General features: G+C 50.6%; 2 protein-coding genes across 2 annotated transcripts; both read right to left on the bottom strand.

The window, feature by feature from the left end:
• Nucleotides 1–34: 34 nt before the first annotated feature.
• HOGA1 (4-hydroxy-2-oxoglutarate aldolase 1) lies at nt 35–23389 on the bottom strand. Its single transcript, XM_032312490.1, has 7 exons — nt 22703–23389; nt 12309–12437; nt 11953–12080; nt 11341–11475; nt 10992–11088; nt 9258–9391; nt 35–982 (listed from the first exon to the last, which is right to left on the bottom strand). Exons 1-7 carry the CDS (start codon nt 22911–22913, stop codon nt 833–835), a joined length of 984 nt encoding a protein of 327 aa, XP_032168381.1. The 5' UTR covers nt 22914–23389; the 3' UTR covers nt 35–832.
• On the bottom strand, nt 17171–19485 carry C14H10orf62 (chromosome 14 C10orf62 homolog). The gene has a single exon (XM_032312494.1). It carries the CDS (start codon nt 18423–18425, stop codon nt 17739–17741), a length of 687 nt encoding a protein of 228 aa, XP_032168385.1. The 5' UTR covers nt 18426–19485; the 3' UTR covers nt 17171–17738.
• Nucleotides 23390–23612: the final 223 nt, after the last annotated feature.

The raw sequence follows: 23612 nt of genomic DNA, 5'->3' as shown, positions 1-23612 counted from the left end.
AGGAAACCTAAGACCTATTTGTACAAGGCCACACTGTTTTCAGTTATTCAACTTTATTGTAAGAACAAAGTATTATTTTTAACAAAGAAAGCACAGTGCCTAAGGCAAGAGTATGGCCAGGTCTCAGACCAAGTCTCTTTCCCTAATGTTTCAGACCAGGTTGGCTAGAAGTCTAAAATGTAACATTTATCCACCAGGTGTCATTATTTACCAACTCTGGCAAGGCCCTGGGCCAGCTCCACACTCTCTATAGTTGAGATCAAGGGTAGAGATGAGAATATGAGATGATCAAAATGGATTTAGGAAAGGCACTGTGTCTAGAATGTAACTTGGGGGCCTTTCAAAGGCCAGAGACACTTTTCTGATTAGGTTTCCGAACTGCCCCCCACCCCCTGGTTCCTCTGGAAGGAGTCAGGTTCTTAGGAAGAGCCCTGGCTCCCTGCTGCACTGTGCTGGGTTTAGGTGTGTACCCCCAAGTCTAAGCGGCCGTCCCATCTGTAAAATACATGACCTTACTTTTGCCCCAGTTGCCCCCTGCTCTTGCCGGCTGGTTCCTGGTCATGTGTCGCGGGGCATAGGAAGGCACAGGAGAGGGACAAGCAATTCCTCCTCCCCAGACGGAAGGTCTCTAGAGAGCCAAAGTTGAGGCTACAAATGCCAGTGGTCATGGGGCTGCAAGCATAGGAAATGGGTGTGCATGGCAGAGCCTGGGAGAGGCTCCCTAGAGGACTGAAGTAGGAAAACAGGCTTTGAAATCTCATACCCCCATGTGCCTCTTCAGCTGCAGGTACAGGGCAGGAAGCTGAGATGGGCTCAGGCGGGGCACATGCCCTCAGAGCCAGCCATTACTGCTGAAGTCCATATGCAGCGCCTCCTCATCCGTGGGGCTCAGCTCCTGCAAGGGGGCACGGCAGGGGCCTCCGTAGTAGCCAAACCAGTCCATGGTCTTCTTCAGCCCGGGGATCCCAAAGCGCCGGGTCACCTGTGGAGCAGGGCCTGTTAGAACATACTGGGGAGTCCCTGCCTGCACATGTCTAGACACACGTGTCACTTTAGAAAGTTAGGGTTCCTCCCCACCTCCCCTGGTAAAGTAACTTTACCAAATTGGTAATACATTGGTTGACTGGAAATTCAGACTGAGAGACCAGAAGGCAGGGCAGCAGTAGAGAACACAATGCTAACAACTCAGATTAAAGAAGTCCCCTCTTTGGATTTTAGGAGAAAAATCCACCCCATTGAGGAGAAACATGGCATTCACTCATCAACCTGGGACCAGAGACGATTGTAAGGCCGTGGGTCTGCAGCCTGGTTCCCAGGGACCTAGGGCCAGGGCACAGGCCTGGGAGGCCAAGAAAGGGAAGGGTCTGTGAGAGCGTCGGCCATAGCCCAGACCTCCACTGGCCCTGTAGGAGGGACACTGATCCACGCATAGCTCCCTCCTGACCCCAAATCTGAAAAACAATGTGACAGCTGTCCTGAGAAATTCCATTATGTAGCCACATATCACAAACTTACTACATCCAAGCAAGTTTTCTTGCCTAAAAAAATGAGGGGCTGGACAACATGATATCTGGAGGGTTTTCCATTGTGAGGGGGACCAGAAGCTATTGTCATAACTTAAAATCATGCATGGGGTCTTCTAGAAAATGAAGCATCAAGTTTCTTCGCCTTTGGCATAATAACCAGCAACTGGTTATTTCATGCTGATCAGAAGTGTTGGGTGAATCTCTGACTACCTAAAAGCTAGGAATGTAATCATTACTTACTAAAGTTTTATTTTGGAAGGAAGGTAAAACCTTAGAAGTATGGGTTTCACAAAGGGTAAAATAATAAAAGAGGTTGGCTGGGGTAAAGTTGAGAGCTGCTGATGAATGACTGATGACCATTTACCACTGGTGACCAGGGAATTTTTTCTTGAAATGAGTAATACACCATCCTCCTCCCAGCCTGGCCCCAGCCATAATGTTCTAATAACCTCAGCTTTTCACCCAAAACACTCAAAACATGAGATGCAAAAGACCTAAGGGAGAGGATGGGAACAAGAAGTACCTAGAGAAAAGCTTTCTTCCACTGTGGGTGTGTGACGTCTCTGAGCTGCCCCCTCCTCAGACCCACAGAAATAACGGAATGCTTTGGCGGTAAAGAACACAGAAAGTCCTAAATATAGCCAGGGCAGGAGGTTGGCTGGGTGGGAAGGCAGAGGAAGGACATTGTGTTCAAGCAAGGCAGGGCAACAGGGTGACATCAAGCTGCTCCTGGGGTGGCTGAGCCGACAGCCCAGGCAGCAGAAAGGTGTTCCAGGCATTCCTGAGTGTGTGCCCAGAGCTGGCACAGGAGGAGGCCCCGAGGGAAGAGTAAGGCAGGATGGCACGCGGAGAGCTAGCGGGGCAGCAAGCATCCTCTCCTCCCAAGGGGCAGCCCACGGCTTCATCTGTCAAACGAGGAGATGACAACACCTACCCCATGTCACAAGAATCAAATGGGGGAAAATACCACTACAAAACCACACCCCCAAGGGATCTAAAAGCTCCTCCTTTTCCTGTCCTGGTGGTATGCTGGTTCTGGAACCTTCTCTCTGCAGGTGGGTGGGCATAGAGAGCAGAGGTCCCACCCCACTGGAGTGTCCAGTACATACCAGAGAGTCTGTGCCCTGATGGGGCTTAGCTGAATGGCCCTCATTTCTGTAGTTCTTGTGTCCTATTAATAGAGCATCCTATCCCAGGAGAACCTTCATACCCAAGGAGACTTGTGCTTTCCTCCTCAGCTGTCCTTTCTCTAAAGCTGAGTTCACCTGCTCCTTGGTGTTAAAGATCAAAGCTGGGAGAGAGATCTAGAGCCCACCACTTTACCCAAACAAAGCATTACTGCTTAGCCTGGAACTATCACCTCAGATACAAAGCTTAAGGGGGTGCCAACAAAATCAGTCATCAAGTTAAGTAAAATTTAGTGCCATATTTTCTTAAAAATCAAAATCAATGCAAAAAAAACCCCACAATGAACAGTGTCAATGTTGGGGTTTTTTTTTTTTAAGATTTTATTTATTTATTTGACAGATGGAGATCACAAGCAGGCAGAGAGGCAGGCAGAGAGAGAGGAGGAAGTAGGCTCCCTGCTGAGCAGAGAGCCCGATGCGGGGCTCGATCCCAGGACTCTGAGATCATGACCCGAGCCCAAGGCAGCAGCTAAACCCACTGAGCCACCCAGGCGCCCCAGTGTCAATGTTTTAAATAAAACACTGGATCCGAGGGGCGCCTGCATGGGCTCAGTGGGTTGAGCCTCTGCCTTCGGCTCAGATCGTGGTTTCAGGGTCCTGGGATCGAGCCCTGCATCCAGCTCTCTGCTTAGCGGGAAGCCTGCTTCTCCCTCTCTCTCCGCCTGCCTTTCTGTCTACTTGTGATATCTCTCTCTGTGTGTCAAATAAATAAATAAAATCTTTAAAAAAAAAAAAAAAAAAAAGACAGGATTCAACAGAACCATGCCCTGCCATATTGTGGCCTGAGGCAAAAGTAAATGTGTGCCCCTAGACCCGTGTTCTGTATGGTTTTTCTGGTTCATTTTTTTTTCTAGGAATAGATGCAGGAAGAAAATTTTTGATGAAGTTGTTTCCATTCAAGCCAGGAAAGTTAAATTATAATAAATTATGTTTTTAATATTTAAAACTAAAAGAATGCTGTTTTAATGCACCTATTTTTAAGTTTTCCAATATATTTTTTTGAAACAGCTTGATGTTCTATGGGGGGCAAAAATCACCATTTAGAAAAATACTTAGAGGGGCGCCTGGCTGTCTCAGTTGGTAGAGCCTGCAACTCTCTCTTTTGTCTTTTTTAAGATTTTATTTATTTATTTATTTGACACAGAGAGAGAGAGAGAGAGACAGCACAAGCAGGTGGAGTGGCAGGCAGAGGAAAAGGGAGAAGCAGACTCCCTGCTGAGCAGGGAACCCAACCTGTCCACTGACCAGGGAACCCAAAGCGGGGCTGGATCCCAGAACCCTGGGATCATGACCTAAGCTGAAGGCAGATGCTTAACTGCTTCACTGCCTGACTGACTGAGCCACCCAGGTGCCCCGAGCCTGCAACTCTTGATCTTGAGGTTGGAAAAAGTAAAAGGAAGGGAGGGAGGGAGGAAGGGAAAATACTTAGAGTTTCCACTTCCAGAAAGATGGAATAGATGTATTTTTCCATATTCCTCCCAACAAATACAGCTAAAAACCTTGGACATTATATAAAAACAAATGTAAGACTCTGAAAGGTAGAGAGAAGGAAGACAAGCTAGGGACTGCAGGACCCAAGGAACACAGAGATGAGTTCCTTGGCCTCGCTGGAAGCTTAAGAAGGCAGTAACCCTAAAATGCCAATGGGTACAGATAATATATGAGCCCTCCTCCTCAGCTGTCCTTTCTCTAAAGCTGAGTTCACCTGCTCCTATTCATTCAAGCCAAGGACCAGGAAGGAGCAGCCTGGTAAAATGGAAAACTTTAAGACAATCACCACTCTACTCCAGCCAGGCACCCCTGCAAAAACCATGGCCCCATCCCTACCATCCCCATCCAGGCCAGCAAAGGTTGAATTGGGAGCCAGAACTTCTACCCGACTCTGGCAGGAAAGAGTGCCCTCTCCACCTCCCCAACAATGGATGGTCTTAGCAGAGAGGAAAGTTAGGGCTTACACAGCACTGCCCACACCGAAGGAGGCCACCCCCACCCCAGGCATATTTGTAATGTCAGTGGAGGCCACATGGGAAGCATTAAGGAGGCATTCCTACCCCTTCTGTCAGGGAAGTATCAGTGGAAGTCAGGGGCAGAGCTATAATTTTTTAAAACCCTCCCCAAAAGAAATCTTCAGGCCCAAATGATCTCATTGGAGAATTCTAGAAAATGTTTAGAGAATATTTAACACCAATTCTATACAGTCTCTTCCAGAAAATAGAAGAGGAGAGACTACTTCCCAGTGAATTGATGAACCTATTACTATCCGGAGACCAAAAATCAGACAAACGCAGTGCTAAAAAAGGGGAAAGCTACATACCAATATCTCCTATGAATATAGACAGAAAAATCTTCAACTAAGTGTTAGCAAATGGAACTGAGCAATATTTGAAGAGAGTTACACATCATGACTAGGTGGGATTTATTCCAGGGATGCAAGTCTAGTTCAATATTAGAAAACCATCCATGTAACTCACCACATTAGCCAGCTACAGAGGAAAAAAAAAATCACACAATCATATCAAGGCAGAAAAGCAATTGACAAAATGCCTCCTGTAGTCCCACACAGACTTGATTACTGTAGGTACGTAATAAATCTTCTTCTTTTTTTTTTTTTTTTAAGATTTTATTTATTGAGCGCCTGGGTGGCTCGGTGGGTTAAGCCGCTGCCTTTGGCTCAGGTCATGATCTCAGGGTCCTGGGATCGAGTCCCACATCGGGCTCTCTGCTCAGCAGGGAGCCTGCTTCCCTCTCTCTCTCTCTTTCTGCCTACCTCTCTGCCTACTTGTGATCTCTCTCTGTCAAATAAATAAATAAAAATATTTTTTTTAAAAAGATTTTATTTATTTATTTGACAGACAGATCACAAGTAGGTAGAGAGTCAGGTAGGAAGAGATATGAGGAAGCAGGCTCTCCGTGGAGCAGAGAGCCCGATGCAGGGCTCGATCCCAGGACCCTGGGATCATGACCCGAGCCGAAAGCAGATGTTTTAACCCACTGAGCCACCCAGGTGCCCCATAATAAATCTTAAAACCAGGTAGACTAATTCCTCCCACTTTGTTATTTTTTTTTTTCCAAAATTGCTTTAGCTATTTAATTCTTTTGCCTTTCCATATAAACTTTAGAATAATCGGGTGTGGTCTTGCAGAGGGATACACACCAATGATGGGAGCAACAGAGAACCCAAAAATCAACTGGCACAAATATGCCTGACCGATTTTTTTTTAAGATTTTATTTACTTATTTGACAGACAGAAATCACAAGTAGGCAGAGAGGCAGGCAGAGAATGGGAGAAGCAGGTTCCCCGCTGAGCAGAGAGCCGGACACGGGGCTCAATCCCAGGACTCTGGGAACACGACCTAAGCCAAAGGCAAAGGCTTAACCCACTGAGCCACCCAGGTGCCCCAGCCCAACTGATTTTTGACAAAGGTGAAAAAATAACTCAATGAAGACAGATGATCTTTTTGACAATGATAATGGAGCAAGTGGATATCCAGAAGCAAAAAGACAAAACAAAACAAAAAAAGGAACCTCCACCTAAGTCCACACTCCATACAAAAATGCTCTCAAAACGTAAAACTATAAAACTTTAAGGAAAAGAAAATAGGGAAAAGTCCTCACAGTCTACTGTTGGGAAAAGCCTTCTTCCACTTGACATTAAAAGCATAAATACAAATGAAAATATTGATGAATTGGACATCATCAAAACTATTAAAAACTTTTGTTCTGTAAAAGACCTGTTCAGAGAATGACAAGACAAGCTACAGATGGGGAGAAAATATTTGCATGGTATCTAAAATATTTGCTGGTATCTAAAAGATATAAAGAACTTCCAAAACTCAATGGTAAAAAGAAAAAATCCAGGGTGCCTGGGTGGCTCAGTCAGCTAAGCATCTACCTTTGGCTTAGGTTATGATCCCAGGGTTCTGAGATCAAGTCTTGCTTCGGGTTCCCTGCTCAGCGGGGAGCCTAGTTCTCCTTCTGCTGCTCCCCCAGCTTGTGTGTTCTCTTTCACTCTGACAAATAAATAAAATCTTTTTAAAAATCCAATTATAGGGCGCCTGGGTGGCTCAGTGGGTTAAGCCGCTGCCTTTGGCTCAGGTTATGATCTCAGGGTCCTGGGATCGAGCCCCGCATCGGGCTCTCTGCTCAGCAGGGAGCCTGCTTCCCTCTCTCTCTCTGCCTGCCTCTCCGACTACTTGTGATTTCTCTCTGTCAAATAAATAAATAAAATCTTTTTTAAAAAATCCAATTATAAAATAGGCAAGAAACATACGACATTTAAGAAGATATACAGATGGCAAGTAAATACATAAAAAGATGTCCAATAGCATTAGTCATCAGAGAAATGAAAGCTAAAACCACAACGAAATGTTACTACACACCTATCAGAATGGCTAAAATAAAAAATAGTCACAATGCTTACAGCTGGTGATGATGCAGAGAGAATGAGTCAATCATACATTTACACTGATGTAAATACGAAATGCCATAGGCACTCTGGAAAAGTTTGGCAGTTTCTTAAAAAACTAGACATGCAACCATCATATGATCCACTAATTATTGATTTATCCCAGAAAAATGAAAACTTACAGTCATGCAAAACCCTGTGCATGAATGTTCAAGCAGCTTTTCATAGCCCCAAACTGGCAACACCCCAGCTGTCCTTCCACCGGTGAACAGTTCCACGAGCCGTGGCCTGGCCACACAGTGAACCACCGTTCATTAATAAAAAGAAACGGGCTGTTGCTGCGTGCAACAACTTGGATGGATCTGCAGGGAATTCTGCAGAATGAAAGCCAGCCAATTTCAAAGGTTGCAGACTCTATGATCCCATTCATATGGGCGTCTCGAACTGACAAAAGTATAAAAATGGTGAACGTATGGGTGGTTGCCGCAGTTAAGGAGGGGCTGGGGGAAGGAGGGGAGCAGGTGTACCCATGAATGCATAATATGAAGGATCCTTCTGGTGATTAAAGACTCTGTGTCTGGACCTTATCAATGTCCAAATACTGGTTGTGATATTGTACTTTAATTTTGTAAGATATTTTGGAGGGAAACTGGGGGATGGATGGGTACATGGACTCTCTCTGTATTCTTTCTCTCTCTCTTTTTTAAAAATTTTTATTTATTTATTAGAGAGAGAAAGAGAGAGCGAGAGAGCACATGCAGGGAAATGGCAGAAGCAGTCTCTCTGGGATCATGACCTGAGCCAAAGGCAGATGCTTAACTGGTTGAGCCACCCAGGTGCCCCTGTATTATTTTTTACAACTTCATCTGAATCTACGGTTATCTCAAAATTAAAAGTTTAATTTAAAATATGCATACAGGGGCACCTGGGTGGCTCAGTGGGTTAAAGTCTCTGCCTTCAGCTCAGGTCATGATCTCAGGGTCCTGGGATTGAGGCCCGCATCGGGCTCTCTGCTTGGCGGAGAGCCTTCTTCCCCCTCTCTCTCTGTCTCTGCCTACGTCTCTGCCTACTTGTGATCTCTCTCTGTGTCACATAAATAAAAAAATCTTTAAAAATAAAAAAATAAAATAAAATATGCATACAGGGGGGCCTGGGTGGCTCAGTGAGTTAAGCCGCTGCCTTTGGCTCAGGTCATGATCTCTGATCTCGGGGTCCTGGGATCTAGTCCCGCATCGGGCTCTCTGCTCAGCAAGGAGCCTGCTTCCCCTCCCCACCCCGCCTGCCTCTTTGCCTACTTGTGATCTCTCTCTATCAAATAAATAAATAAAATATGCATACAACGTGTCTATAGGAAAACACATCGTCCTCCCTGCGTCAGACGCCAATACGGCTCAGCACCACATGGCCGGGCTCTTGACAGGCATTCCATCTCAGCTTGTTTCCTTGACTTGCCCAATACAGAATCAGGGTACACCTCTGACTGCAGAATAGATTACTCAAAGACAAAACTCTCCTGGAAAATCTAGGCTCTGAATACACCCAGCCTCCTAACACCTCCTTTACCCCTAATCATTCTGTTTTCCAGGATCTGAGCCCTTCTAAAGCTGAAGGAGAGGCCCATGGTTCACCCTCTCCAGGTAGCGTGTCTCTAAGGAAGGTCCCTGGATTTACTTAATGTCACCATGATCAGCCAGGATATTTGTCTCAATGCTTACTCCAGGTCTACAGGGCTGAAATTTTAACAGGCTCCCTAAATAAATTCCAGTGCAACTAACAGGGCTCAACTTTGTCTGAAGTTGTGATTTTCTGGAGAGGCACAAGGAGTTCCCATGCTGGGACGTACTCTGAAGGGACTTTTTTTTTTAAAGATTTTATTTATTTATTTGACAGACAGAGATCACAAGTAGGCAGAGAGGCAGGCAGAAGGAGAGGGAGAAGCAGGCTCCCTGCAGAGCAGAGAGCCCTATGTGGGGCTCAATCCCAGGACCCTGGGATCATGACCTGAGCCGAAAGCAGAGGCTTTAACCCACTGAGCCACCCAGGCGCCCCAGAAGGGACTTTCTGAAAGGGAAGACACTTCCCATTGAGGGCACAGACACCCCTCCCCCATGCCCTGGGGCCATCGAGCGGGAGCTCACCGCAGTGTTCGGCTCAATGAGGCGGTGCTGCAGTTTCTGGGCATCTTCCCATTGCCCCGTGAGGCACAGTCGCTCCAGCTGGCACACCTGAGCCCCCAGGACGTTGGCCAGGGCACACACGCCCCCCACAGCTCCTGCCCCACAGTAAGATTGCAAAACGTCAGCCAGAGCTGCTTCTCACGGGCGATTCCAAACCCTGAGCCCCTTCCCCTCTTATTCTGGGAAAGAGGATATGGATTTCCATGCTAGCCATGTCCAAGGCACGCTCTGTGAGTCCAGAGTCCAGATTTCCAGAGTGAAAAGCTGCCAGCATATTTGAAGTAGAACCCCACAGGCTGAAGGTCAGGAAACAGAGCCTGAGGCTAACTTAAGGACAGTTCCTCCCCTGCACCCCCCAACACACCTCCCAGACTGAAGTCCCACCGGCCAGTTGACAACACCTCCACTAGCCTCTGACTCATCAGTCCGGGAAGGGGGTGGAGTGGACGGGAAGCCTTTGCTCCTCTGAAATCTTATTCCTCCCCCTCCGCGGTGAATTCAGCCTGGGATGATGCTGGGGGTAGAGGGCAGTGGAAGGAGCCCTGGACACAGTCAGGAGACCACGTATTTCCTCCCACTGGCAGCATGAATTTGCATGAGTCACAGACCTCCCAGTCCTCTGTTCTCATCTGGGCAGTGAAAACGGGCTGGCTGTGATCTCGGGAGGCCTTGCCACTCTGCCAACCTGCGATGTGATTCTAAGGCTAGTTAGGGGTGACCCTAAGCATGGTGGCCTCAAGACCGGAGAGTGGGAAATTTGGAATGAGCTAAGATAGCTACCATTTAGTGATCCCCACTCTATGCCAGTCACTATGCAGACACACCGCCGAGGCTCTCACATTCTCACAACACCTCCCTGCTTTACAGAGTAGAGGCTCAGGCCAGCGAGGTTGTACACCCCGCCCGGCGGTACTCAGTAAGTGGCCGAGCTGAGATTCCAACTCACTTCCCCCTGCCTGCAGGGCCAAGGCTCTTTCCATCTACTCCGCCCTCAGGAACAAGGCTTCAGTGGGTCCCCTCTTCTGGCCTTGCACTTTGGAGACTGCAACGTGGCAGAGGAGAGATGTGCAAGGACCCAGGCTACAAGCCACAGTCTGTGCAGACCAGAGGAGAGGATCCATAATTGCCCCCGCAGCGCCGGGCAAGTAACGCAGATCTGGACTTCCTGGGGCTTCAGCCCAAGGGAGCCGATGGGTCCTCTCTTCCCGGCTCTGGGGCTCAAATCCAACCTGAACCCAAGGAGCCTGACCCACAGCAGACCAGCACAGCTGTTTTAGTGGTGACATTCCTCGGATCCTGGACTGGAACAGAATCGGGCCTCTGAAGATCCCAGGCCCTGCCCTCTAGGTCTGACAGTTCCTTCTGGCCTGGCTGCTGGGGGAGGGGAAAACAGACTCCTGGACCAGAGGAAAGGCCCCAAGGCCTCTGTCCTCAGAGGATGACTTACAAGGTGAGATTAGAAGAGATAAATTTGTTAACTAAGCAGAGAGCCTGGGACTAAGAACAAACTTCAAGCATCCCTGCTACAGCCCAAGGACTACACATGGCCACTGTCTTCTGCCCAGAAAGGTCACTCGTAAGCCTCCAACAGTCAGACAAGTGAGGCAAAAGGACCCTGCAGACCCAGACCCAGCCTTCATGCGGGGCCTGGCTATACCACCCACTGCAACAGTGTGAGAGCAGCAGGAGACCTACCCACGGCATAGCTGGCCAGCAGGAAGCCAGCCGATCCAGCCAACACCTGGAAGTCCTGCCTCCTGGTCTTGTGAACCAGCAGCCCCATCTTGGTCACCTGCAACAGCAAACCTGTGTGAGCGCTAAGCCTGGAGCTTCCACGCCACGCGAGACGGGGGCTGGGCAAGGGTGGGGGAATGAGCGCCTCGGCCCCAGAGAGCTCCCCTCAAACGTGGACAGAGCCTCAGAGAGCCCACATAGTGGGAAGAACCCCAACAGGAGCCCAGGATTGAAGTGGGTCCCAGAGCCTCCCTGAAGCTGAGAGCCCGGGAGAAGAGGAAGGACCCCGGCGGGAGCCGCTGCCACTCACGTCACCACCACTGTCCTTGATGCCCACGATGTTTGGGTGCTGGGAGAGCGTGACCACCGCATCCACGGGCAGGTCCAGCCCCGTGTTGGCTGGGACGCTGTAGAGCACCACAGGAATGGGGGAGAGGTCAGCGACCTGAGGGAGGCAGAGAAGAAGGGAGAGGCAGAGGGCAGCTGCCCCAGGCCTGAGGAGCCCCAGGCACAGCCCACCACCAGCAGCTCCGGGCCTGGGTCCCCGCAGGGCCTCCTGGACAGGCCAACCTCCTGGACTAGGAGTCACAGTGCTGCGTTCCTTGCTTATAAATGATAATAATAACATTTCGTGAGTGCTTTCTATATGCCAGGCTCAGTTCTCAGTCCTCCGTATTTTGATGGAGTTAGGTCCTTGCAGTGACCCCATGAGGAAGCCACCATCACTTCTCCCCTGTGAGAGGTGAGGAAACAGCCATACAGTGTAGTTGGTCAGTCGCCCAGCAGCATCCCTCCCCGTTCCCCCAGAGTCCATTCATCGGAAACAGGCTCTCCTCTCGGGCCCCAGCTTCACTGTCTCGTCTCCTGCTCCAGCCTCCTCTTGGCTGCAGGCCCCAAACCCATGCCCACGCCTCACACCCACCTTGGTGTAGTGGTGAATGAGGGCCGCGCTGCTCATGCGGCCACGATAGTAGCAAGGGGTCACTACGATGGCAGCATCAGCCCCAACCTGGGCCATGCTCACAGTCATCTCCACGGTGGCTTGAGTGGCTATAAGAAGAAAGACGGCGTCTTCCCTCTGTGGCCTATAGGCCACAGCAGGCAACATGACAGGGGACAGCAGGAAGCAGAAGGGCAGGGCTAGGATCCCAGGGCAAGCAAGGGGTTCAGAAGAGACAGAACCAGTAGCCTGAACCAGCCCCAGGGCCAAGGAATCTGGCTCCCCACCAGCCCCAGGCACCCCACCAACCCCTTGAGCCCAGAGCACCGTGGTCTCACACTCGCAGCCGGAGCCGGCTAGCAGGAGTTTGTCCTTGGGCATGGCCTGGCGGACTCGGCTCACCACCTCCAGCCGCTCGCTGCTGGTCAGGAAGGGAAACTCGCCATTGGAGCCCTGGACCACGAAGCCTGCAAGAGAAGTCCCATCACAGTCAATGCCTTCCCATCCTCTGCAAGCAACCGGGACATTGGTGGTACATGCACCCATGTGACTACCTCCCCAACACCATAGCTTTTCACACATTTCCTTCCCATCTTTGTCCTGATGCAGGCAGAATGTTTTTCCCAGTTCTGACGGCAGTGTCTGCACCATTTTCTTTGTGTTAATGAACTATCTTAGCTATACCCCAAAGAACTGATAATAATAAAATCCACAGGTGTGTACCCAGCACCCATGGCAACCCTCCTCGGATCACCTTTTTCTTCCTCTTCTAGCTGTCCTGACTTGGGTGTCATTGTTCCCCTTCATGTCTTTATCCCCTTAAGATGTACACATTGACCCATAAACAAGACACAAGACATTTTTTGCCATGTAAGTTTTACAGAAACAGAATCAAGCTCTTAACAACGTTCTGCGGTTTGCTATTTGTGCTCAAGATCATGTTGTGACCTTTGTCCACAGCAGTACACAGTTCTGGTTCATTCATTTTAACTGCCATTTATAATCTATGGTGAGGTTTGACAATACTTTACTTTTCATTCTCCCGTTGGGGACATTTAGAATGTTTCCTTAGTTTTGCCATCACAAATAATGCTAAAACAAACACGTCCACTAAAGTCTTCTGTGCCCATGTCTGAGCTGCTCTACAGTTCACTTGGGTGTGTGACTGCTGAGTTATGCCTCCATGTATCTTCATGTGCCAAACGTCTGCCTCATTAGCTGGTTCGCACCCCGTTGGCTCATGGAAGGGTCTGTTAGTGTTCCTCCTTGCCAACACTGGGCAGAATTCATTTTTGCCAATTTTCTGGATGAAAGTGAGAATTAATGTTTTCCAATTTTCTGGGTGAAAAGTGACATCTCATGATCTTATTTTGAATTTTCCTCTTTGATCGATCACCTGAGAGGTTTCCAATGCCACCCCGGAAGGTGTCAACCCTTTTACATCACAGAATTGATGCTGTGAATCAATCCCTTGGCTGAATCCGAAGGGAATGTTAGTATAAAACCATTTTCCTCTCTGCTTCCATCATTTCACTTTCTCTTTCCCCTTCTTCCTCCTCTCCACTCCCTTCCCCTCCAAAAACAGTGTTCTGAAATAGCTGACAAATGCAGCCTGTGACACAACAAGATTATTAATAAATAGGAGACCGCTTGGGAGAAAGGAAAGAGAAGAAAGCTGGGGGGCGATACTGATCCACAAAATCCCTGCCAGGCAGTTGAGAGACGGGGCCCGTCACTTTGATTTGGAGCTTCCTGACAGTCAAAGCTAAAAGGGAAATGTGGTCAGCTGACAGATCGCTGAACGCAAGATAAAAGCAAAGCAGCTGCCCCAGAGACACACAGTTTCCTGGCATCGGGACCAAGAGAGACTGTTCCCGTGAGTCATCCTTAGGGGACACAGTGTGATGGAGAGTCAACTTTTCACCACGAACCTTTTTCCATGCTGCTCACAACAGCACCAGATCCCATGGGGTGGATTGCCACAATGGCTCCCTGAATAAGTAGCATTTTGGTGGCATTGCAGGGAGCATCTTGAGGCAAATAATTTTTGGCTTCTGTTGTGCTACCTCCTCGGGGTCCATTTCTCCATGTCAGGCCAGGAGCCTCCTCCTGTCTTGTTACAAAAGGTGCTAGTGGTTTCCCAGTGGGTCCCCCTGTCCCCAGCTGTGGGGTCGCTAGCCCCGGAGAGGAATGGACCAGCATCCTCTACTTCGAGGTCGAGGATTCTGAGACTGAACTTTTGCCCCTCCCTCAATGGAAATGGCTCCAAAGACACCTCCCTCCCTCCCTCCCTCTGAAACCCTGTGGGCCACTGGGCCGGGCCAGTTCCTGCTCCAGTCACTTCTTCAGCAGTGCTCACTCTTCCCCAAGCCCCCCTCCATTCTGGTGGCCAGTTCCAGGGACTCCTGGACCCAGCTGTTTTGCACTCTCAGAGGGGAAGCAGGACCCTGGGCTCAAGACTCGCCCGGTGGCCTTTCCCTTGTCTCAAGTAAAGGAGCATGTGACCCAGTCCTGACTCCTAAGGAGGAAATCAGGCCTGGCTGGGGAGGAGGGAGTATCACAGAGTCGGGGAAGGCTTGGACCCAACTCCCCTTTTGAGCAAGTTACATCATGTCTCTGAGTCCCCATTTCCTTTTCTATGGGATGACAATAAAAACATTTCAATGTTTGGGGCGCCTGGGTGGCTCAGTGGGTTAAAGCCTCTGCCTTCGGCTCAGGTCATGATTCCAGGGTCCTGGGATCGAGCCCCACATCGGGCTCTCTGCTCAGCGGGGAGCCTGCTTCTCCCTCTCTCTCTGTCTGCTTCTCTGCCTACTTGTGATCTCTGTCTGTCAAAGAAATAAAATCTTTAAAAAATTTTTCAATCATTTTTAAAGGCCCAGACAAGAAAATGCATAAGAAAGCACTTTGAAATCTTTACATTGATGCTGCCAAGAGCCCCCTCCCTCTTCTGGGTGGGATATCCAGTGTTAGGCCTGCTGTACCTCCCCTGGTGTAGAGAGGAGACTAGAGGAGGGGGAGAGCCAGGGTCCCAGATGGGTCAGGAGTGAAGACAGTGGGTGTTGGAGCAGCAGTGTGGTGGAGTGGCTCAGATGCATAGACTGAACTCACGAGAGCCTGAGTGTAATTTTCAGCACAGGAACTCATCAGCTATGAGATTTTTCTTGGGGGTGGGAGGGGGGTTAAAATGGCTTCACCAAATTTCAGCTTCCTCACATGAAAAATGGGGACCATACAGTGCCCTCCTTAAAGAGCTGTGAGGCTTAAATGAGATATTATTTGTAAAGTGCTTAGATTAGAACCTAGCACTGTTCGCTGAGAATTAACACTGGTACAATACCAATGGCAGTCTTTGAATTTGAATGGCACCCCACCACCCTTGCTTTTTGTCTACTTTGGGAGCCGCCAACATCTTCTAGAGTGACTGAATATTTTTTTTCCATTGACATTTTTGTTACAAAGCATTTTTCTACGTTTTTTATTTGATAAATTATTTTTAATGTAGGCCTCATACACAATGTGGGGCTTGAACTCATGACCCTGAGATTAAGAGTTCCACCAACTGAGGCAGCCAGGTGCCCCTGTTACGAAGTATTTTAAATTTAAAGTGTATATATATACACGGGCACCTGGGTGGCTCAGTGGGTTGAGCCGCTGCCTTCAGCTCAGGTCATGATCTCAGGGTCCTGGGATCGAGTCCCGCATCGGGCTCTCTGCTCAGCAGGGAGCCTGCTTCCCTCTCTCTCTCTCTCTGCCTGCCTCTCTGCCTACTTGTAATCTCTCTCTGTCAAATAAAAAAAAAAAAAAATCTTTAAAGTGTATATATATACATATGCACACACACATATATATTAACATTTATATAAAGTCACTTATTAGTAATTTTAAAAATATTCAAATACTGGGGCATCTGGCTGGCTTAGTCCGTGGAGCATATAACTTTTATTTTATTTTACTATTATTTTTTAATATTTTATTTATTTATTTGACAGAGAGAGATCACAAGTAGGCAGAGAGGCAGGCAGAGAGAGAGAGAGAGGAGGAAGCAGGCTCCCTGCTGAGCAGAGAGCCCCATGCGGGACTCGATCCCAGGACCCTGAGATCATGACCTGAGCCGAAGGCAGAGGCTTTAACCCACTGAGCCACCCAGGTGCCCCAGCATATAACTTTTAATCTCAGGTTTGTGAGTTCAAGCCTCATGCTGGATGTAGAGATTACTTAAAATCTTTAAAATAGATAGATAGATGGATAGATAGAGGAAATCAAATACTTCCAATTATGCCCCATAAAATCAATCAACAATGTTTAGGGTGTTTGTCGATTTATCCATCTTTTGGAGGGATCTTTCTGGGTGCCTTCTCCTGGGAGTGTGAGGCCCACAGGCTGGGAAACACTGGTAAGCTTATTAACAGATGCCAATGGTACATTTCCGTGTAAAGGAGCCGCTGGGGGTTAGACAGTGCTGTGTAGCTGACTTCTCCCCACTTTCATGGGAGAGGCAGCTGCCTCCCTTGAACCCCCTTACTGGAGGTCACCCCTTACCCCAGAAACAGCTTCTTGGGACCCAGGAAGAGGAGGCAGGGGGAGTCCCAGGCTTGAGGGAGGGTACAGAGAGTCAGGACATGGGGTAAGAAGACAGGGGTAAGCATGAGAGAGGGAGCCCTCTCTGAAGGGCCAAGGGGCACTGGACTGAGGGGCAACACACAGCAGGACTCAGGGTCTGAGCCTTGGAGTCGGGCAGAGCTGGGCTCTAACTCCAGCAACACCACTGTCTATGCCCTGTCAGGCGAATCACGTCTCTGAGCCTCAGGGGTCTCATCTGCAAGATGGAGATAACGCAATACTGTCTCCACGGGACCAGGCTGTACGCTTCACACAGAACATGGCATATGCTAAAAACTGGAAAGAAAAAAAAAGAGGGAGCTGCTGGTAGTACTAGTAATACTCCCAGTTAGTGCTAGCAGCCGCCACAGCCACAGCCATAGTACGATAGAGAGTATACGAAGAGAGTATAGGGCACAACAGCTCTGAAGGTAGGCAGGGGGAGGCACTCACGGGGATCCCAGTGGCCCCGGAAAGCAGGGAGAGAGCCCTCCAGTGCAGGACTTGAGCAGCAGTAGACAAGGTGAAGATGACACCAAGAAGACAAGAGACCCACACCCCACCTTGCTTACTAGCTCCTGACACCCGCTGCTCCCTCCTTCCCCGGCCACCAGTGGGTTGGTGGGTGCTGAGCTCCCGGGAGACGTCTCATCCCCAGAACCTGAGACCCGGGGAAGCTGATTTATAGAGTCTTGAATCAGCCCGGCAAAAAGCCCAGGCCAAGGGCCCCATGAAGACGACTGTGGGAGTAGGAAGCCTCTCCCCGTATCCCCGTCCAGTCCTGAGGCTGGCCACAGAGCCCCCCCGACTCAGAATGAGGGTATACAAGGCTTTATTGGCTCAGTTCCAGGCATCTGGTGTCGGTCTGGGGCTCTCAGCTTCTCCTGGGATCTGCCTCGCCTATCTTCTCTCAGGGGGTCTTCAGGGGCCTGCTGAGTGTGTCTCAGCTGCTTCCCTTCCTTCCATATTCCCCTCCATCAGGAGCCATTCTCTGCAGCAGACCCTCCTCAGAGACTTGAAGGGGTCCAGGAGCTGTGGGGGGCTGCGGAGGAAGGGGTTCGGCTGGCAGCCTCTCACCCTGGGCCACACAGGGTGCCCCACAGGAGAGAAAACAGGCCTGCAGTCATGTGCCAGCCCTGTTGGGGGAAGGGGATCTCCATCTGTGGTTAGTTGGCTTCAAAGGGGTGGTAGGTCTGCTGGCTACGGTTGGGCAGACTATGGCTCTGGTGGCTCTGATAACCCTGGTGGCCGTGGGGACCATGGCCGTGGAAGGTGTGCGTGTGGTTCAGGCCAGCTACTGCGGTGTCTCGCTGCATGAGGAAGTTCCCCTTCAGCTTCAACTCCACCTCCTCAAGGGCCTTCAGCTCCTCCTGGTTGATGTCTTTGGACTCCAGGTGGCCTGAGTTCTGGTACGTCATGGCGCGCTGCAACATGGAGTTAGCCAGCTGCTGTCCCAGGTTGTCAATCTCCTTGGTGCAGGCAGCCACAGCAGCCCACGTGGCCGCGTCGGTGGACGAGGATTTTCCCGACTCCCTGTGTGTTTCTTTGGTCACCGAGGAGCCAGACAACCTCTGCTTGGTGGTGAAGGCCTCCCGGTGCACGGCTGTGCCCACCTCGCCTTGCCTGGTGGTGACGGTCTCCACGTGCACCGTGGTGCTGGCCTTCCCACTGCCGCTCTCAGGCGGAGGCGCGGTGCTGCTGCTGCAGGAGGCCAGCTTCTCCTCAGAAAGGCGGCTAAAGTGCGATTTAATCCAGTTCTCATTCTTTGCTCTGTGACCTTCTGGTGGCTCCTGCTCCTCCTGTGAGGGCACAAGGAATATCTTCCGTCTCTTCTTCCTCTGCTTCCACAGCATGAGGCCTCCACCTCCGAGTAAGAGGGCAGCCCCCAGCACCACCTTGCATGATGGTTGCTGGATGAGCTCCAAGATGGCCTCCAGGACCCTAAGCCAGGCAGGCAGAGCTAAGAGCACACTGGGAGGGAGGGAGCCCGGATGGTCTGGTTCATGCTTGAAAGGGCAGGTTCCCTGAGGCTGTCTGACAGGCAGGCCACCAATGGGACCCTTCCTAGGATGCCCCTCCCACCTCAGCAATGAAGCCCATTGTGAGGAAGGTAGCTAGGGGGCGGGGTGGGGAGAGGCCACAGCATCCCTCCTATCCAACCTGGCAGGCCTTCCCTGAGGCCCAAGTCCGGTCTCCCACACTGACAGCTGTCCCCAAGGTCAGTGGGAAACTAGCTTCCCCAATTTTGAGTCCCTTCTGCCTTCTGCTTGTGATCCATTCTGTGACTCAATCCTTCTTCTTTTCCAATCTTTGGTTTCTCTCCCTCTCTATCCGGTGGCCCCCCCAGGGGGCAGGAGCCACTGACCATGACTGAAGGACCCCCTTGGTTGGGCTGGCCTCCATTCCTGGCAGTCTGACGTTGGTGTCTCCTTTCATTTAGGGCCACCCCTGCTGCCAGCTGAGCTCATTCCATCCCCATTTGCAGCCCCAACCCCTTTACAGAGCAGGGTCCAGATGGAAAGGGGCCCAGGAAGGAGCTCATTCTAGAATAACATGAGGTCACAACTGAGAGGAGACAAGCAGTGAGCTGAGAAGGCAGAGTGGGTCGGATAAGGGTCTTGACCAGATCCCAGATCCCAGGGGCCATTCCAGAATGGCGGCTGCTATGTATTGCCTTAGTGATGCACCTGCAAACCCAGAATTTGCCCCCCTCCCCCTGTGCCTTGGTTAAATAGGCACAGTTTAGATGCTGAGCAGGTGGGCCACCTGACCAGGCTCTCTGTAGGTACAAACAGTGGAGAGTCTGGCCTATAATCCCAAATTACATCCAGAGCCTCTCAGGATAGAAACAGGCCTGGGCTCCTCTGTTTTTCTCCCAGAGGCATCTAACACATTTAAAAAAAAAAAAAAATTTTCACTTTTAAAAAGCAAATGCCAGGGTACCTATGTGGTTCAGTCAGTTAAGTGTCTGCCTTCAACTCAGGTCATGATCCCAGGGTCCTGGGATCACACCCCACATCAGGCTCCCTGCTCAGTGGGGAGTCTGCCTCTCCCTCTGCTGCTCCCCCTGCTTGTGCTCTCTTTCTGTGTCAAATAAATAAAATCTTACAAAAAAAAAAAAAAAAAGAAGTAAATGCCAAAGCAGGGTTGTGAAAATTGTGATTTCTTAAAAAAGATTTTATTTATTTATTTGACAGAGACACAGTGAGTGAGGGAACACAAGCAGAGGGAGTGGGAGAGGGAGAAGCAGGTTCCCGGGGAGCCCAGTGTGGGGCTCAATCCCAGGACCCTGGGATCATGACCTTAGCTGAAGGCAGATGCTTAACAACTGAGCCACCCCGGCTCCCCATAAAATTGTAACTTTTCTTTTTTTAAAGATTCTATTTATTTATTTGACAGAGATCACAAGTAGGCAGAGAGGCAGGCAGAGAGAGAGGAGGAAGCAGGCTCCCTGCCGAGCAGAGAGCCCGACGACGCGGGGCTCAATCCCAGGACCCTGGGATCATGACCCGAGCCAAAGGCAGAGGCTTTAACTCCCTTGAGCCACCCAGGCGCCCCATAAAATTGTGACTTTTTAAAGCAAAATACTTCTATTTAATTAGAAGTGTACATACTAAAGGAATAAGACATATGCTCAAAGTTTTATGGGAAACATCATCTCCCTAGTCCTGCTAAAGTAGATCTATGTTGTCTGCTGACCTCATTTGGAAATAACAATTCAAAGTTCATCTCGGAGGTTGTTTGTGGGAGTGAGTTCAGGGCCAAATGGCCCCTCTGCAACAGTTTTACCCTCCAGTCTCCAGTTATAACTTTCATTTAAAAATGATACTCTTTATACAAATTGTCAGTAAAAATTAACAATGAAAAAATTAGAAATAAAGAGAACTACAGTTTCAGGCAATACCTTCCAGAAGAATCTCTAACTGTTCACTGATTCATCAAGGGCAGTTTCCCACCTCCCCTTTAGATGACCTTTAACTTACTGCAGGAGGCCCTGGCAATGTGGTATGTGATGGCTTCCTCCTCTGCCCCTGAGTCTTGGGCAGCACAACCAAAGCGGCAGACCAGAATAGGGCCAGAGAAACACCGTCTGTAGAGCAAAACTTGTTCACGGCTCCTTTCCCAGGCATTCTGGCTGTGTCCTGGGAGCAGGGACAGGACCCTATGGGCTCTATTCTTTGTGCCAGGACCTCACACTTGAGCTCCTGGGGAGGAATGCATTAACCCTGTGGCTCAGTTCCATTCTAAAATGAAGAAATCAGATTAGAGAGGTTCAGTGATTTCTCCAAGGTCGCCATAACTGACAGATCCACAATTCTTACCCAGGCCTTCTAACTGCAGATGCTGAGCTCTTTCTACCCAGCCCACTGCCTCCCTGGTGTGTGGGTAAAAGAGAGATGGGGCAGGAGCAGGAACCTGTGTGGGCTGCATGAGAAACAGGCTAGTGGGCACCCATGAGAACAGGAAGTAGAGGTACCCTTCGCCCATGCCTGTGCTCCTGGACAAGCCTATGCCCTCGGCAGGAGTGGATGATCAGGTAGGAGGGAAGGAAGGATCCAGAGAGGAGCCTGGGGGTGTCAGTGGATTATCTTGGTCGCAGGCAGACACTGGACACAAAGTTCACCTCACCCCCAGCACCAGGATGTCCTTGAACCTGGAGTGTGAAGCAGAGTCTTCCTGCCTCTTAAGATTCAAGAAGTGAGGGGTGCCAGTTAGTGAAGCATGTGACTCTTGATCTTGGGGTCATGAGTTCGAACCCCACAATGGGCGTAGAGATTACTTAAAAAAAATTTTTTTTTTAAATGAAAGATTCAAGGAGCTTCTCCCTTTGCTTCAAGAAACCCTGGCCTCTGTGCAGACTTTCAGGCCCCAGCGAGCTGAGCCCGAGCAGAAATTTACTTCGAGTTTGTGTCACTGCTCACCGTGGGCATTCACAGGGCATTCACCGTGCCCTAGGGAAGGCTCGCCTGCACCTCCGCCCTGAGATGTGGATGGGGTTTGAGTCAGGCCAGCAGTCACTGTCACAAAGCGGCTCTGCCCACAGTGCCAACAGCACTGTGGTCCTAGTGACTGTGACCACTGGATCTGTAACTTCTAAGGTACATAACCCTTCCCTATTCACTGCGTGCTTTCGTTTGTCCTCTCTCAGATTTTTCTCCCAGCCAGCCCGCGATGTGGGCATTACTACTCCCAGGTGTCAGATGGGGAGACTGAGGTTTAAAGAGATGATCTCACAGCTAACTCAGCGGCAGAGCTGTGATTTGAATCTAGAGTCCACCGCCCCGCCGCAGTCAGAACCTCTCCCATTTCCAGAGCTGGTGCCAACCGGACTTTATTCGTTGAAACAGTGTGGTCTAGCAACTCAGCGGTTGGTGTAGGTGGAGTGAAACACCCCAGCGTAGTCCTTCAGTCAGACTTGGGTTCAAATCCCAGCTCCACCGTGTGTTAGCAATGACCTTGGGCGAGCGACTGTGTCACTCTGAGGCCCAGCTTCCCATCTGTGAAATGGGGCTAGTGAGGTTACCGCCTCAGGGACTTGTCATGGGTGACAGACAAGGGTGGGCAGGATGGGGGGAATTGACCCCTTCTTCTTCCCTTCACTTACTGTGCCTGTGGCTGTGTCGCACATGGAGTGTTATAAGTGTCTGGTCCCTGACCTCGGCGAGGGGAGACCCATGTGTAAAGAGAGAAATGAGTCAGAGGATCCAGAACAGGATTAGTTGTGCTAAGGAAGGCTTGGCTCAGAAGAGAGTGTGCAAACGAGGCTTTTAGGGAGAGGAGCCCACTGGCTGCGTTACCATGTGACACCCCTCGCTGCCTTCACAGCCGCACAGTGTTCGGTTGACAAGGACTTTCGTCCCCATTATCTAGTCTGAGCCCCACAATAATGCTGGGCTAGGAAGGCACCCTGGTAGTTTACAACCGGGGAAACTGAGGCAGACGAGACTCAGTCAAGGTTGCAAGCTAGCAAGGAGCTTCCTGCCTCTTAACTCCAGAACAGTCCCATCTGCTCCTCTCCCATAATAAAATGACCCCTGGGCACCTGACTGTCTCTGAGCAGCTCCCTGGCTGAGGAGCCTGGGGTCATTCCCATCTTCCCCCACTCCCCCAGAGGACAGATCCCACTTACCTCGGAATGGTAAGGTACCCAATTTGTGCAGATTCTCCTCCAGTTTCTCATAGTCCACCTCTGCCGTGGCAGTGAAGGGGGTGGTCACAGGGGGGTAGATGCCTGCAATGTCCACCTTCCTCCCCTCCCCCGACGCCCAGGCCCCCACCTTCCTGGACAAGCCCCTGCTCAGCCCCTGCCTCACAGAGGACCAGATTCCACGGCCCAGCATCTCTGCGAGAGGCCCGAGGCCCAGCTGGTCTCTGCCCCTGCGTGACACAGAGTTTACACTCCTTCCTACCCTTGTTAATGATCAGTGTGTCTAGTTAAAAATTTGCTGCCCCCTGACTGTTGGCGCTGGGGCAGGCCTGGGCTGAGCGTCCCCAGGGTCAGAGGCTAAGCCTGTAGGCCCCATGGCTATTCTTCCCTTAGGGAGCGGCTGGACAAATGCCACAGCCCAGTGTCCCTCTGGCCAGGCGCGGGGGCGGGTTCCTGGAGTACGACTCCGGACCCCGGAGAGCTTCTCTAGTGGGGGCCCAGTCGGGCCCTCCTCCTCCAGTTGCCAGCCCCGCCCGGAAGGCCGACTTCCGCTTGTAGGGCCGCGGCTGGCGGAGCCCGAGCCGATTGGCTGAGCCGCCCCTGCCCTGCGGGGTGGAAGCGTGGTTGCTGAGCTGCCGCCTGGGAACCTTGACTCCCCGCCGGCGCTCCAAGGCCCCTGATCCCCTGCCAGGCTCCTCCTGCGCGGGCGGGCCGCCACGTGACGAGCCTGCGCTGGCTACACACGGCCCTGCGGGACAGCGGTCACCAGGACCGGGGTGGGGGGGTGCGCAGCGGAGGTGCCGGGAGCAGATGACCCACGCTGGGATTTGGGAAGAGCGCTGGCAGGAAAGAAGCAAGAAGACGCCCGGGTAGGAAAAACCATAGAGCTGGG

The sequence above is a fragment of the Mustela erminea genome, chromosome 14, assembly GCF_009829155.1.
Source record: "Mustela erminea isolate mMusErm1 chromosome 14, mMusErm1.Pri, whole genome shotgun sequence".
Classification (NCBI taxonomy): domain Eukaryota; kingdom Metazoa; phylum Chordata; class Mammalia; order Carnivora; family Mustelidae; genus Mustela; species Mustela erminea.
This window is presented reverse-complemented; position numbering and strand designations above follow the sequence as displayed.

What these genes read in the sequence shown, in the direction of transcription:
- C14H10orf62 (XM_032312494.1), bottom strand. Translation starts at nt 18,425, where the DNA reads ATGCTGTGGAAGCAGAGGAAGAAGAGACGGAAGATATTCCTTGTGCCC.
- HOGA1 (XM_032312490.1), bottom strand. Translation starts at nt 22,913, where the DNA reads ATGCTGGGCCGTGGAATCTGGTCCTCTGTGAGGCAGGGGCTGAGCAGG. An exon ending in GGGTACCTTACCATTCCGAG is followed by an intron (nt 12,438 to 22,702) that starts GTAAGTGGGATC and finishes CTTCTCTTGCAG; the next exon opens with GCTTCGTGGTCCAGGGCTCC. An exon ending in TCATTCACCACTACACCAAG is followed by an intron (nt 11,476 to 11,952) that starts GTGGGTGTGAGG and finishes TGCCTCCCTCAG; the next exon opens with GTCGCTGACCTCTCCCCCAT.